The sequence below is a fragment of the Fonsecaea erecta genome (genome assembly GCF_001651985.1).
Source record: "Fonsecaea erecta strain CBS 125763 chromosome Unknown Scaff6, whole genome shotgun sequence".
Classification (NCBI taxonomy): domain Eukaryota; kingdom Fungi; phylum Ascomycota; class Eurotiomycetes; order Chaetothyriales; family Herpotrichiellaceae; genus Fonsecaea; species Fonsecaea erecta.
The window spans coordinates 1,680,598-1,696,005 of NW_017387249.1; the positions used below are offsets into that span (position 1 = coordinate 1,680,598).

The following is a 15,408-nucleotide window of genomic DNA, read 5'->3' on the forward strand; positions in this document are numbered from 1 at the left end:
TGACGGGATGGGATATTTTCTTGTATTTGACAATCTCGGAGTGCCTTTGACGCTAATCTACATGGCAGAACAGATTCGCTTGGGTATCTGACTATCCAGCTCCAGCAGAAGAAAAAAACAACCACTCTTCTGACCAGTTGTGACATACCCTTTGGCCTTCCCACCTACATGGCTCCCTAGCGGCATCGAATGGCATTATCTTTTGTCGCATCCCGGGCACTCAGTGCCCAACATAGATTCCTCTGGGCCTTCGTCACATCGTCGTCCACTTTCCTGTTCACTTCCTCACACTTCCCCTTCTTTGGAAAAATTTCAGGAACCCTGCCTGGTCCTTCTGGACCGCACCTCCTATTTTCTGTGGCGGCTTGTCGTTCATTCCTGGCGGTGGTCCAGAGCTCTTCAGATACGCAGCTAAATCTGCAGTACCGCCACCATTCGAGCTTGTGGTCGGATCTCTCGGTTGCACGCGCATTTTCTGTCTGTTTCGGTCTACATGCGGGGCATGGGTGGTTGTCGTAGGTCTGTATTTGTCCATTCGTGAACCCACCTGTGTTAGGTGAGGAGATTCTGCGCGTGCAATATTGACCGGTCTCGTGTTGGGCGTCGTATTATTCCCGCTGGCATGTGGATTATTTCTCGCCGCTGAAGCTGAGCCACCAGGAAGGAGATCTTTCAGCTTGGAGCTGCTAGTCGACTGCCTCAACATGCTTGCAGGGTCCGGCTGAGTAGGGTTGGGCATCGCAGCAAGAATTGGCTGAGTCGTCATGCCAGGAGGAGGTGCTGTGTTCCTAAGAAAATCAACGAGTGATTCTTCGTCGGTTCTGCGTTTCGGCGGCTCGTATTCCTCTTCCATTTCTTCGTCTTCCTCGTCAGAATAATCGATCGCGTAGGGATCTCGGATTTTCGGCCGAGTTCTCTTAGGCATTCCATCTGTTTCCGGGATGACGGGCTGCTTCGATATCGCAGTTGCAGAAATTCCGAATCCATTCGTGAACTTCCCGGCTGCACGATTCGTCGACTCGAGCAAGCCAGTGCGTGAGTTCATTGATGAGGGCATTGATTTGACCGTCACGGCACTTTCTTGAGCGCTGCCATCAGAGTTACGTCCTCTTGTGTCGAGCTCAGGCGGAGGCGCCAGTGCATTCAAGTCGTCAGAATCCATTGTCGTTCGGAACGGGGCCACACTCCGGTCTATCCGATGCTCTCCAGGGGCTCGTGGAGGGCCTTCTCTGATGAAGTCAATCAAATCTGAGCTTTCCGCCGTTCGAGGCCCTCTAGCATCTCTAGCCTGGTACTTCAACCGCGAGGGCTTGCCAGATGTTGTGCTGGGACGGTTTTCATCGACTACTCCGAAGACCTTCTCTCGAAAAGACAACTCTGTCCTGGTGGTCTGCGCAGTAGCAGGTCGTGCATTGAGCAACTTGGGAAGCTGTGCTTCATGTTCTGGCCCGGTTGAGCGCGCATAGTCGGCGAGATCGCGGGTATTGTTTCGCACCATCCGAGCTTCACGTGGTTCGCCCAGACGATTCTTAGGCTTAGCAGGCGAGGCAGTAGCTTTCTGACCAGGTGTCGGGGGCTGAGGCGGGTTTGCTCGAAGACCGTCTTTCGCAGAACGAGACGACTTGGGACGGACTTCTTCTCCTGGAGGCGCAGTGGTCCTGAAGAAATCTGCCAGTTCTTGAGTCTGGCTTTTCACCTTTACCTTTCCTCCCTGTGAAGTATGTCAGCGCTTTACAAGACAAAAGATGAATGCCTACATACCACATTGGCAGACGCAGGCGTCAGAGTGTAATGAAGCGTTTCGTTGCTGTCAATCAAAAGATCAAGACTCTTTTTCGCTCTGTCTAATTCTTCCCGCGGCCATACCTCCTCATTGTCTGAGCGAAGTCGAATGTGTTGCCGTCGGCCTGTCCCAGAACCTGATGTTGATGGCCTTCCGTCCTTCGCGCTTCCGCTTATCGGACGGTTGTTCTGTGTAGCTAAGGCTGAGGTCCCGTACCGCGGGAGGAACTCTTGTGGGTTCTCCGCTGCCTCCTCGTGTTCCGACATGTGGTATGATGGTGGCATTTGCGAGTATTCGGGCTTCTGACGATCCAATGAGGATCTCCTGTTCGGAATTACCGCTGGCCACCCAGATGTCGTGCTTGGTGTTGTGGTGATGGAGTTGGCACCAGCCTCATTGGAGCGCGCGGTGCCTTGCACAAAGGATCGGGTAGAATTTGGATTGCTGTAGCCTGAACTTGTATCAGGCGTCTGGAAGATCGTCGCATACCCCAAATTCGAATACCTCGTATTGCGATTCCCGGCTCCGCTTTCCCCCGGGACTTGTTCATAATTCTGGTGATTAGTGATCTGTGGTTCGGCTTCGTCTGTGGCAGCCTCGTCCTCCTCCTCGTCCTCCTCCTCAATAACATCATGCGCGGGACCAGCAACACTGAATCCAGAATCTCTGAGATTCAGGTGATCATTTGCAGCCTCGAGCTCCTCTGCATCGCTGGAGCTCAGAGCCGCGTGATCGGAATCGCCCATACCTTCGCGGGAGTCTGCCTCGGCAGCGTCCACGCCAGCAACTGGTGTCGGCATTAAGCCTTGCGTCCGTTCGGAATCCTCTGCTGTGTCTTGTTGTTGGCCACCAGACTCATGGGAGGCTGTTGAGGCCAGCTCGTAGCTCGGCCGTTCTCTCCGAAAAGCTTTGGCTGCTTCTGCATTCAACGCGCCAGCGATAGTAGCAACAGTGGCACCAATCGCATTCGAACGCAGAACAGACCTTGCTCCCTCCTGAGGGCGTGGAATTTCCTCGTCTCTTACTTCCAAGGCGCTCATATCATCCTTAGACCCACGAACAGGGAGGGACGGCGAGATTTCTGATTGAGTCGCCAACTGTGCCCCGGAAGAGGCTTTGGGTGAAGTAGGCAATGACCTCGATCTCCTTCTGATCGGAGACGGCCTCTGCGGCTGCTCATCGGTGCTTGCCAAACCAGGGAACTGGCCAGGCATAACTAACATACTCGTCGGCCTTCGGTTTCCAGGACCAGGGCGTTCCTCAGTGGTCTCCACTTCTTCAGAGGTACGCGCTAATCCTGGTACCTCTATTTCATCCACGTCATTTTCGTTCATGGGTAGAGGAATGTTTGCCGGCGTCACGGATCTGCTCCCCTCTTCCTGTATTGGTGGGATCACCGGAGCCGAAGGAAACTTCCATTCTTGTATGGGAGTTTCCGGACTTATGGGCGACATAAGGTTGGGTGTTGTAGGACGTGAGGATAAGCTGCCGCCAGTCCGGACGTTGCCCTTCCATGACCGCCAAAGTCGGATCAGAGGCCCTTCTTTGCCTATACCTGACATATCTATCTCTTCCAAGAAGATCTTGTCCGGATCCGAGTGCTGTTGGATTGGAACGGCTTCCCGACCCGCATCTTTGAGGTACATTATTCGTTTTCTCGCATGCTGCGCCGCGATGCACAGGGCTTGCTCAGCGACAAACTCGAGGACAGTGGACAGGAAGATGGCCGAGGGTGGGGAGATTCTAGCAGAGGATCTGAACGCCTCTTTCACTTGACTCAAATGCTCCCTCACGTCGTCGCCATCCAGGTAATCCTCCTCGTCTTCTTCCTCCATGTCCCCAAGTTTAGCATAAACCATACAGCGCAACCTGGTGAGCTTCCAGGCAAGATCAACGTCGAACTCGGCTCTGGGGTCAAGGACAGCTGGGTTGTTTTGTATATTCTCCAGTTCGTCTTCTTCCAGATAGTCTTGTAATTCCTCGTCGGCAGCCTTTATCGCCGCACGTCCCAGTCTCTGTTTCAGTACCAACGGGATTGCAGCCCGAACCGCACCCAATGCAGTCGATTGCGATTTGGACAGGATGTCGTAAAGTATCTGATCCAAAAACCCATTGAGCAAGTAGACAGCGTTATTTGAAATCTTGACAAGACGATCAAGCTCTGCGTAGACCAACTTCTCGGCTTCGGCAATTGAGACGTATGAAGCGGGTGCTGCTGCGTGTGGGAGAGTGGCTCTGGTAGATTTGGCGGACATGGAAAGGACGTCCGTTCCCGACCCCATGCTCCGTAGTTGCGCCATGTCGGTGAGAGGACGACGGAGGAAGTTGGCAGGCAATGAGATAGAAGGTCGCTGTAGGGAGAGCAAGGGCAGTCGCAATGGAGCAATCAGTTATCCATGGGGTAACCTGGTTGAACGCGAAATTGATTCCCGGATTAGTCTGTCAACAATCGGCTCCAAATCTGTAGCAATTGAGGACTCGACGGAGCGACGACCAAGTACTGGTGCCGCACTCTTCAGAGGTCCAATACGTTGAGCTCGATTGAAGCGTCTGCGAGCACTTTCTTGCGACTGGATGCGGCGGCGCAATAATGGACGGACAGGGTGACGATCAATCGGTTCCGCTCCGCAGTTGAGGAGTTGGGGGCAACTTCGAGGCTGAAAAATGTCAGTACCCCTGTTCCACAGGTGAAAGAGAGAGCTGTGCAGTCCCTGTCAGCTAAATGATTGCCTGAACCTGGTTGAACAAGGACTTCGGACGCAGGAGAGGTTTTGAACAGCGACTGTGAAGACGGACTGAGCAGAAACGAGTGAGTGAGTGACTGCTTGATTGATGGATGGCGTCGAGTGCTGGGCTTTTTCGGGGCTGGTGTTTCAATTGGGACATGGGGTTCAGTCTTCACAGTCTGACCCCCATTGCTGTGGATGCTGCCACCACGGACCCAGACCCGACGCCCAATTGCATCTCATCGGCCCTGAACTCTGGGCGTGCTTAAGGGGAAGAAGTCGGGGCATGCTACTGGTCCTCTGCGGGAGCTGCATGATTTCCTTAACTAGCTGGGGGCAAGCCCGAGGCCTAGTGTACACATGTTTGCAGGTGTCCGAGTTTGACTGCTGCGCTCTGACGGCTATGCAGGAAGAAGCTCCCTTGCCATTGGCCTCTGACAACGGCCGGCGACCTGCGTCTCCTGGTCTTAACTGGCACCGGAGCGCCAGGGACCCTCAGATGCCCACAGATGGGGAAATCTAGTTTGTCACTACGACTACTCACTCGTAGTTCCTAACTTCCAACCCATACTATACCCGTCCTAGGTCCTGAATACCTAGCAGATATGCAAGAAAAGGCACCTTGCCCTTTTCATCATTCACCTCCTACGTAGAGGGCGCTCACCCCCTGAAGCATGCATACAGATTCTATCACGCATAAGTACACGATTTTCTGCATTCTTGTTTCCCCAGAGGTAGTTTGCCTGTATTACCGGTCCACTTTTCAACCTCTCCAGTGGAAATACTCCTCGAAGGAGGGAAGTTCGCCCTGCTTCTAGTCCTCCGGATTACTCGCATCAAGAATTGAGTGTCGACAAGAAGGGAAACCAGGTGCCCCACCAAAGATGTGTGGCTTCAGTAGCTTCTGGTAGCCACATGCTACCAACTATCCGTCTTGACTTGAGCACCAGGGTGGAGTCAGAGCCTCGAAAATATTGAAAAGGAGGACGGATTCCACGTAAGCGAGTAGGTGATTCCTCACAAGCGAAAGTGCACGTCCCTCTTGCTTTTGCGCGGCGCGGGATACCACGCAACGCCAACTCCTGTCAGCTGGTTCCCTGCGAGGCGAAATTGTAGCGAACTGTGGACATCCTTGTCTGGAAGATCAATGGACGGATGAGGTGGTGCAGAAGCTCGTCTTATGCACCCATCTCTGGAGGCGGGTGACAGCGTTGAATGTCTTGACATTCTGCTGCCTGCTGCATGATGACCGCTGACACTCGTCAAAGTGCAGTTGGTATTGGGAAGCCAGGCTTGTCGAGAATTCGCGAAAGTTTTCGGGCTGTGTCCAGGCTGATATATCGCCAGGTCCATGACGAGGATGTCGACGGCACACTGAATTTTTGCTGCAAGCTGCAATTTGTCGGTCCCTAACGTTCCGCAGGTGCCTATGCGTCTATCATTGCTTCTGTCAGCTGTGCGGCCGAAGCACAAGTTGAAAGAATGCCGAGACACTCGACTGCTCATGAAGAAGTGCCGGGCTTCGAGATGTGCATCATCACTTAAGAAGCCCGCCGAGGTCTCTTTCCATGCCGGAGACACGCTCCTCCAAGGCTTTCTTTCTAGCCTCCAACTCGCGGATTTCCTCCTCTTCTACCTGGAAATCTTCATCCACGAGGCCAAGTATAGCATTGTGGTTGATCCGGTCTTGCTCAAGATCATTCTCATCCCGCCCTTCTTGAGAGTTCAATGCCTGATTTGTGCGGTCTAGAAGCGACTGTTGTCTGGAGACCTTGTCCTCGAGCATAGCTATAGAGCTAGCGACGTCCCGGTGACGGTTGCGAAGGGCTCGAATTCTTTCTGTTGCACCCGCCACGGTGTAAACCTCACAGAGTCTTTCTGCTCCGCGAAGGAGGACTTCAACGTTCACTCCTTCACGAGAGCGCCCACTGCTAGATTGTCTGATCTCCTGGAGCATCTCTTTACCCAGCAGCGCTGAGACCGCCGATTGCTTCATGGGATGGGCGAAAGAAACCCCACTTTTCCGGCCTTGTAAACCATTTTTGTTGTCTGCAGACCGAAAACCATTCTGTGGACGATTTCTGCTGATAGCATTTGGATCGATTGAGAAGAGTGCACGCTCATGAGGTTCCGTGTCGCGAATCAGGGTTGTAATTTCCTGATTGTTGAGCAGAGCATTCGTAAATATCTTAGGTGGAGGAAACCTGCGACGTGGTCAGCGACGAAGAATGGGTCTGTTCATGTTTCACGCATACTCCAGCTCAGATATAGACTTTGCAGATAGAGAAATCTGTTCCAGATGGTTCACGAGGAGAGCCATATTGCTGCGAGACGTGGAAGCACGTGTCCCGGTTTTGGTCTTCTCACCTGGGTTGTCGCTCGATATCGCAGTTATGATCTGTACAGGGCGGCCATAGTGTCAACAGCAATGGGGGTGCTCAAGAAAGTACGAGTAAGCACAGCATTTGCACCGTCGAGGCGTCTTGCGACTGCGTCATGGGTTCTTAGTTGATTTGTTGGCGATCAGTTTGTGGTGTGGAGAGAGAAGCGAACGCGTCTGTCTGTTGTGCCTGGCTGCGCTGCGGCTGCGCTATGAACAGCAAGCGCCGGCCAAAGGTAAGAAATCAACGTCTCCATCTCCATCCAAACTACTGTTGCTTCAACCCAGCCCTGACCTCATCCCGATCATTCTCCTCTCAAACTTAACCTCCTTTTCCCGATTTCACATCGCATTCCTATGCCCTAGAAAGTCGATTGCATCAACGGACTTGTGATTGGTGGCGGATCAAGACCTCGAAACTCCGGGCATATGCCAACTTGGTTCCCCGACCCTGCGGCTTGATATAAATCCTCCCTTTCGATACAGAAGAACTCTCTACAACAAAAGATAAGCCAAGGCTACCCAGCGTGATCCTACCTCTTCACTCGTTCGATTCGTCTCCCAGACCAATATCTCTAGCTCCTGCCGAAGATATGAGCGGCGACAAACCCCATCTCAACGGCGGCATCAACGGCTCGGACGACGTCGAAATGAAGGATGAATCCAAGAATTCCAAAAAGACGTCCAAACAAGGAAAAGAGAAGGATGGCGATGATGAGATGACGGTTGTCGTCCCGCCCGCAAAGGGCTCCAACACTCCGAGCGCACCTCAGAAAGCTACCGACGCAGATCTTACAAATGGGGCAATAGATGATGAGGGCAAAAAAGAAGGGGAAGAAGAAGTTGACCCTCAAGAAAAGGCAATCGAGGGTGAGTTGCACAAGTATTCCGATTGTTGGAGATATGTTACTTACATTGATACAGAAATCAAAGCCAATCTTCCGTTGCTGGAACGCGCTGTCAACCAGTTTGATCCTCGATTCAGCTTGAGGGTCCTCCGTTCCATACCCTCTATGCGAAAGCACCTGTCCTCTTATGTGATAGCTTCTGTTGTCACGAACACCTATGCAACACCTACCGCGACTGCAATGTCCCTTCTCAGTGCCGTCAAGGACGACCCATCTTTCCCATCCCGACAAGTTGAGGAATGGCACGGCAAAAGGGATTCGGCGCACCAAAAAAGCTCTCACAAAGAGATCCTCCCTGAAATAGACGTCTACCTATCGATCTTGGTACAGGTCCACCTCTACGATAAGAAATCAATCAACGCAGGTGCGGAGTTCTCGAGTGCTCTGGTGGACCATCTTCGCACCCTGAACCGTCGGACATTGGATTCGCTGTCGGCCCGGGTGTATTTCTACTATGCGCTCTTCTTTGAAGAAATGGCACCCTTGCCGCCCTCTCCTGCTGCTGCGGTGATCTCGATCCGGAAGCCACTCCTTGATGCTCTGCGAACTGCAACCCTGAGAAAAGACCAGGATATACAGTCTGCGGTCACAACTTTGCTTCTCCGAAATTATCTTTCCACCTCTCACGTCACACAGGCCGACCTATTGATATCCCATACCAAATTCCCCCCCACCGCTGCGAACAATCAGATCGCCAGATATTTGTACTATCTTGGCCGCATCCGAGCAATCCAACTTTCGTATACTGAAGCTCACGAACACCTGACTGGAGCGACACGGAAGTCGCCAACGTCCTACAAAGCCAGTGGATTTTATCAGGCCTCGACGAAAATGCTTATTGTGGTTGAACTTTTGATGGGAGACATTCCGGACCGTGCAATCTTCCGCCAGCCCAGCTTGGAAAAAGCATTGCAGCCATATCTTCAACTTGTGCAAGCCGTCAGCTCTGGAGATGTGATCGGTTTCCAGAACTTGGTCCAGCGGTACAATGCCACCTTTAGAAAAGATGATACGTACACGCTTATATTGAGGTTGCGACAGAATGTGATTAGGACCGGCATTCGCATGATGTCTCTGTCATACGCAAGAATCTCTCTGCGCGACATGTGCTTACGCCTTGGTCTGGACAGCGAGGAATCGGCAGAGTACATTGTCGCAAAGGCAATTCGCGATGGGGTCATTGAGGCCAGCCTGGATCATGAGCGTGGTTACATGAAGAGCAAGGATGTGGGAGACGTATACGCTACCAGAGAGCCTGGCGATGCTTTCCATGAGCGCATCCAAGCTTGCTTAGCATTACACGATGAGAGCGTCAAGGTATGTCAACCCTAACATTCTGGCAAGGCTGGTGCTAACCTTGTAACAGGCCATGCGTTTTCCCATGAACCAACACAGACTAGAGCTCAAGAATGCCCAAGAGGCACGTGAACGCGAGCGTGAGCTTGCAAAGGAGATAGTGGAGGGTGAAATGGACGATGACGACGCCCCTGGCGGTGATTTCGACGGGATCTGAGCTGATGGGAATATCTTGTCTTACTTACTCAGGGAGATGTTTGGGCAAGCAGCGAACGGCCGACATTGACAGGACAGGAAGTAGGGACCAGGTTGATTCTCTCCAAAGGTTCACGCGCATACTCTCGGGAGGAAACAAAGGGTTATGTACCTAGAGTTGGGTCAGCCAGGTTTCGAAGGCTCTAATGGCCTTGCTGATCTAGAGGGTCGTGTTCAGTGACTGCAGCTGTTTTCATAGCTTGGCCACAATGTAATAGTTTCATCCAACGTCTTGATTTATTCCTGGGGATTCTGCAGAGCTGCGTGTACTTGTACCGAGTGCACCCACAGAGTACAGTACCTCGTATCTTGCTTTCTTTTCCCCAACCTAGTCAGCCTTGCGCGGAACAATCTCATATCAAGCGCGGAGGAGTTTTTCCGGATATTCCGTTGGATTGCGATTGGTGGACACGTACACGTCTCTACAACATCAGCTTCGCTCCAAGTACTGTCCCTTGTGCATAAATCCCACTTCAGACATTTTTCTCAGTTGAAACAATGTCGCTGCCTCACACGACGTCTCAAATGCCTGTTCGGACGAGATCGCGCTCACCCACTTCCAGGCCGACGACTCCTCTGCGTCCTGCGTCACGTTCTTCATTCCGCGCCTCTGTCCACCAAAACAATGGGGTTTTCACAGGACCTGGGCTGCTGCTCGACTCACTCGAGCCACAGTTCGCAGAATTAAGTGACTCAATGGCTGACTTGGAGGCGAATTTGATGCATTTGCAACTCATGCACGAGAGTCTCAGTCGGTTTGGGGAGAGTTTCGCCAGCTTTTTGTACGGGTTGAACATGAATGCCTTTGTTGTTGATTTCCCAGAGGTACGTTACACGTCTCCCACTCCCTCTTGAAGTTGTCGCTGTGTGGTCGCTGCCGGGACACTGGTTGACCGGGTCATTCCCCCTCCAGGCTCCCATCATTGAGTCGATCAAACGCTGGCAAAAGCGTCAGCAGGGAGGCCAGGGAAACTTCGACGATCAGTCGACGACAATCCAGAATAACACCACCACTGGCGACGGTCGGCTCGGTGAGAGCAGTGGGGATGCAACCTTCATGACTACAGCAGATGCAAGTTTCGCCAGCTTGAAGGCAACTCCACGCCGTAAAAGCATGGCCCCATCAGTAACACCCGGCACTTCATCAACGATCAAGCACAGCAATCTGCCGGCCGGCCGGGGAGGCGCTGCTGCTGGGGCGAGAGGGGCCAGAGGCAGTGTTGGCAGCCGTGGAGGTTTGAGAGGAAGTGGTCTGCCACGGGGTAGAGCGAGGGGAAGCAAGTAAGAGACGATGTTATCGAGTGACAGTTTAACGACATCATGGGCTCTTTCATTAGGGCGTTTTCACAACGCCGAGATACTAATGTTTGATTCCCACGGAGACCAGATTTTTGGATGAAAATCTGTCAAGACAGTGTTGTTCATTTAACTGTCCTCTCTGTCATGCATCTCGAACAGTCAGCTTCTCTTCCAACATTTTTTCTCTCCAGTGGCCTACTAGGCATCTTCATGCACCCGCAGGTCCTCCTAGCCATCGACACTTTACCTCACAACAGCTAACCCTTACCAGAACCACATAAGAAAAATCCCGTGTACACGTCCCTGGAAGACGTTGAGCTCTAAAGGTCCTGTCGATCGCACGTGCGACTTCACAGCTTGACACGACTGAACGCCGCCCTCCGCCGCACACTCCCCATCGTTGCCTCCGCTTTGTGAACGTTGTGTCTCGAAAAGATGGAAGAGCTCAGTCCAAACAGTGAGTACATAGCTCTTTCACCTGCCACAAACAAACCGTCTTACGAACTCGTTCACTGCAGTGACTTTGTATGACTACGAGATTCTCCACAGTGGAAAATACCACGACAAATACATGGCATTCATGGAGAACATATGTCATATCTCACTACTAACTCGGGCCTTGGGCCACAAGATCAATTCTCGGATGATAGGGCTTTTGGACAGTTTGGAGAGGGGTACGAGGGACTCTGAAGAGTTGGGCCAGGATCAGACAGTTCAAGCTGTGGATCTCTTGGCCTTGTATGTGGATTACCAAAACAAAGCCGTTGCGGCGCATGGCAAGGCCGTCTCTATTGTCACCGCGTGCGCGAAACTATTTATCTTCATGATGTCGGTTGGCTACACCGATGAGAACGGTGTCCGCTTGCCGCCACAAGGGCCGGAGCAGTCTTACTGCTGGGCTGATACCTTCATCGATTTGGTATCAAAGGCCCAGGAGGCGATGTGGGACGGTGATGATATCGAGATCGCCTTCAACGACATTCCCGTGGAGGTTTTTCGTTATCATTGAAGATGGCAGCCGAGCGGTATCCAACAAAGTCGAGGGGCGCTCCTGACGACGGCGGAAAGAGGGTGGCCGTCTGGTGTCTGACTCTGGCGAGGTGTCGGTAAGGCTTTGAGACCTAGGCACAGACAATGAATAAAGATATTGTTTGCCATGGGAGGAGACGGACGCCATCGTCAGCGATATTCCCGAGGAGTGCTGCAGTCACGGGCGACGCTGTTTCCATTCACTGCTTCGGATCCCTTTTCGCATCCTCATTGATGCGTTTGTCACGCCTCTGTTTGTTCCCTGACCATCGGCCCGTCTCACAACGCGTGGGAGAGGCTGAGTGTTCAAATGAATACTCCAGTTTCATCATGGGTCATCGCTGTCTTCTCAGCGGCGCTGCTTGCCAAACGGCACCATTTGCATTCAACAGCCGGGGTGGTTGTGAATTTTCCAAGGTGTCTGTAGCACTCGCGAGCAATCCCTCTGATAGACCCCAACCACCCAATTCTAATGGAATTCCTTTAGGTATCCATGATCTCTCGAATGCCCTTTGCCAGTTTGCGTAACCCTTCGGTCGGTTGTCGTCCCAAAGGTCTAGACCTGGGCTGCGACATGTGGGGATTACTTGCCCCACCGTAATTCTACGGGGAAGTATACTCCCTCTTTAGTGCTGGAAATAATCACTTCACTTCCAAAAATGTCACTTGATTGTTGGCCATTCAACTCGATTCACAATAGCCCCGGCTCCTATTGTCCTTCTATTCATGAATGGAGAAAAGTTTCAATCACTGCTGACGGCTATCGAGGAGGATTGCTCGACCGCGAGCGATCTTGTTGTGGATGTTTCCTATTAAAACATTTCGCCTCGTGTGATTTCTCCTGAACTCGAAACCCCCAACGGTCTTCTTTCCCTTGTATATATCCTCCTCGTCCCTGTTCTGCCGGTTCTCTATTATCACCTTCCCAGAAATTCATTCAAACTATCATGGCTCTCACGCAATACATGCCCACAGCTGGCTGTGAGCACCTCGACGCCGACGCCACCAGCAAAATCAACGCCTTCCGCGACAGCAGCAACCACCAGCTCGACCCAGACTTTGCGACGTACTCGTGCGTCTCGTGCTCTTTCTCCGGCAGCTTCGCGGCGCTGAACAAACACCTCTCCAAAACGCAGCATGGGTTCGCCGTCTCCCACAAGGCCGTCTACTGCGGGCACTGCAACGACCTGGTCTACGATCCGGCGTTATTAGTCAGCGGTGGCGGTAAAAGCAGCGCCGTCAGCAGCAAGGTCAACGGAGTGAAGCGGAAGATCTCCGAGACCAACGACGGGGAAGACGACTCGTACCTGACGGCGAACACCTCTCAGCGGCCGTGCGGCAGGACCGGCGTCCGTGGGCTGTTCAACTTGGGCGAGACGTGCTACATGAACGCCGTGCTGCAGATGATGGTGCACAATTCCCTGCTGGCAAGCTATTTCTTGGGCATGGGCCACCCGATTCACACGTGTCCGATCTCCAAGGAGCCCGACAAGAAGGAGAAGAACGACTCTGACGACGACGACGAGGATGACGGATCTGCAGAAGGCTCCCAGAATAAGGAGCAGAAGACTTGCGTTGCTTGTGGCATGACGGAGCTCTTCTCAGATGTTACTATGGTGGACCAGCCTCTCCCTGCCCACGCCGTCAATCTGTTGTTCGCTTCGTGGAAAAATATTCCGGTATGTTGACTGTTCTCTATTCAATGGTCGGGAAATCCTGATACTGATGCTACGCCGAACAGCAAATGTCCGGCAAAGGCCAGCAAGATGCCCAAGAGTGGTTCATGTGCATTGTTGATCGCCTGCACGAGGGAGTGGCCCAGTACATCCCGGCTTCTGGAAACAAATCCCACGCCACCAACCAGGCCAACGGGATCGCCACGCTGGACAAGCAGTGCGTCTGCTTCTTTCACAAGGTCTTCTACGGGCGCTACAACAGCCAGATCACCTGCGACACCTGCCACACGGTGTCAAGCCGAGAGGACGAGTTCTCGAGCATTTCGCTCGATTTCCAGAAACAGATGAAGAAGAGGAAGAAAGGGGTCAAGGATGCCAGCAAAGAATCCGCCTCGAAAGACAAAGACGCCGGCGCCAACCCCAACCCCAACAAGGACAATGAAGGAGGCAAGGACGACAAGGACGCGAAGAAGGGCGGGGACGGCACCAAAGCCTCGCACAAGGACAAGGCCGTGGACCTCAAGATCACCATCCCCACCATCCAGGACTGCCTGCGCGCATTCACGGCGCCCGAGCCCCTGTCGCCCGACCAATACAAGTGCAACAACTGCAACACGCGGCGATCGGCCTCCAAGCAGACGCGCATCCGAAAGTTGCCCGCCATCCTGTGCGTGCACGTCAAGCGGTTCGGCATGAAGCAGAACGCCGGCGGTGTGTTCGGGCCCGAGAAATACGAGGGCAAGATCGACTTCGGCTTGCACCTGGACATGGCGCCGTACACGACGCGGCCGCCGGCCAAAGGGCCCGAGGCGGCGGTGGTGATCAAGAAGGAGAAGAAAGATGCCGGCGCCGACGGCAATGGCGAGGCTGAAAAAAAGGAGAAGGGCAAGGACACCAACACCAACACCAACAACACGACTACCCCCAAGAGCGCCTCCTCCGCCTCTTCCTCGGCGAAAGCAAGTGGCAGTGGCAGTGGCATGGGCACGAGTGCGAGTGCGAGTGCAAGAAAGGAGAGCGAGTTCATGTACGACCTCGATTGCGTGGTGGTACACCAGGGCGAGCATGCGCAAAACGGCCACTACTTCGCCTTCTGCCGCCAGGACAACAAGTGGTTCCGCTTCGACGACGAGATCGTCAGCGCCACCACTACCGAGGACGTCCTGCGCCAGGAGGCCTATCTCCTTTTCTACAGCTTGCGCAGTCTGGAGAAGATCTGAAGACGAGAGAGGAAGGGAGGAAGAAAGGAAAGGCCCAGAAGAAATAGGGGAATGGAACGGGGCTGCGTGTGGTTGGTATGCATGTATACTGTATATGCACGTATGTGCTTGGGCTTGGGCTTGTGCTTGTGCTCGGTTTCGTCTCCCTCACGGACTGACTTGGTACTGGGATGGATGGAATTGGTTGGCGTCGACAGTGTGGCACAGGACATGAAAATGGCACAGTATAAGCCATAGAACAAGGATTGTTGGCTGCTGCTTACTACTACCGACATACTACTTCGACTGCGTATGTAGGCTTCTTAGAGCCACGTGGAGAGGAAGAAGAAGAAATGGAACATTATCAGAGTTTCTGGCTGGCTGCCTGCTTGCATCGATCTGATAGGTTGTGTGTGTGTCTCTCTCTCTCTCTCTCTCTCTCTGTATTTTATTAGTCGAATCGAATACCCACAGTAAGTAATAGCACGCGACGACCTTCTTGACCTGTTTCGGCTAGTCGGTACGCAGTACACAAGTCGGCTGGTCCATGTCAAAGTACATAACGAGGCTATTAGTACATGGTCCGGGGATTATCACCCAAATCCCACGTTTTCCCATATCTCGAGGAGAGGAGAATGTGTTACGAACGTTGGTGCCTAGGGACCTACCGTAGAGGATGAGGCATTCACATTGTATACTTGTATATTCATGAGACGATAACCCCGCAGACTGTTTTCCTGTTGCCTAGTGTGTCGCATCATAAACGAATACGTTCCCCCAGGGCGGGAGATGCGTAAAATGTCGTGATATGTTTGGAATGCTTTTCTGCTGATTCGACAGAAATACCTGCATTCGCG

The 15,408-nt window shown here is 52.8% G+C and overlaps 6 protein-coding genes across 6 annotated transcripts; 4 read left to right on the forward strand and 2 right to left on the reverse strand.

The window, feature by feature from the left end:
• Positions 1 to 277: 277 nt before the first annotated feature.
• Positions 278 to 4,083, reverse strand: AYL99_07638 (hypothetical protein; the record flags this gene model as incomplete). The annotated part of the gene is made up of 2 exons (XM_018839147.1): positions 278 to 1,711; positions 1,762 to 4,083. 2 exons carry the CDS (start codon positions 4,081 to 4,083, stop codon positions 278 to 280), a joined length of 3,756 nt encoding a protein of 1,251 aa, XP_018691915.1.
• A 1,963-nt stretch (positions 4,084 to 6,046) lies between these two features.
• AYL99_07639 (hypothetical protein) lies at positions 6,047 to 6,829 on the reverse strand (the record flags this gene model as incomplete). Its single annotated transcript, XM_018839148.1, has 2 exons — positions 6,047 to 6,713; positions 6,765 to 6,829. The coding sequence occupies 2 exons, from the start codon at positions 6,827 to 6,829 to the stop codon at positions 6,047 to 6,049; spliced, it is 732 nt and encodes a 243-aa protein (XP_018691916.1).
• Positions 6,830 to 7,482: 653 nt separating this feature from the next.
• AYL99_07640 (hypothetical protein) lies at positions 7,483 to 9,310 on the forward strand (the record flags this gene model as incomplete). Its single annotated transcript, XM_018839149.1, has 3 exons — positions 7,483 to 7,759; positions 7,814 to 9,114; positions 9,164 to 9,310. The coding sequence occupies 3 exons, from the start codon at positions 7,483 to 7,485 to the stop codon at positions 9,308 to 9,310; spliced, it is 1,725 nt and encodes a 574-aa protein (XP_018691917.1).
• Positions 9,311 to 10,044: 734 nt separating this feature from the next.
• AYL99_07641 (hypothetical protein) lies at positions 10,045 to 10,633 on the forward strand (the record flags this gene model as incomplete). The annotated part of the gene is made up of 2 exons (XM_018839150.1): positions 10,045 to 10,173; positions 10,262 to 10,633. 2 exons carry the CDS (start codon positions 10,045 to 10,047, stop codon positions 10,631 to 10,633), a joined length of 501 nt encoding a protein of 166 aa, XP_018691918.1.
• Positions 10,634 to 11,082: 449 nt separating this feature from the next.
• AYL99_07642 (hypothetical protein) lies at positions 11,083 to 11,656 on the forward strand (the record flags this gene model as incomplete). The annotated part of the gene is made up of 2 exons (XM_018839151.1): positions 11,083 to 11,104; positions 11,166 to 11,656. The coding sequence occupies 2 exons, from the start codon at positions 11,083 to 11,085 to the stop codon at positions 11,654 to 11,656; spliced, it is 513 nt and encodes a 170-aa protein (XP_018691919.1).
• Positions 11,657 to 12,623: 967 nt separating this feature from the next.
• AYL99_07643 (hypothetical protein) lies at positions 12,624 to 14,572 on the forward strand (the record flags this gene model as incomplete). Its single annotated transcript, XM_018839152.1, has 2 exons — positions 12,624 to 13,355; positions 13,418 to 14,572. The coding sequence occupies 2 exons, from the start codon at positions 12,624 to 12,626 to the stop codon at positions 14,570 to 14,572; spliced, it is 1,887 nt and encodes a 628-aa protein (XP_018691920.1).
• Between the last annotated feature and the right edge of the window lie 836 nt (positions 14,573 to 15,408).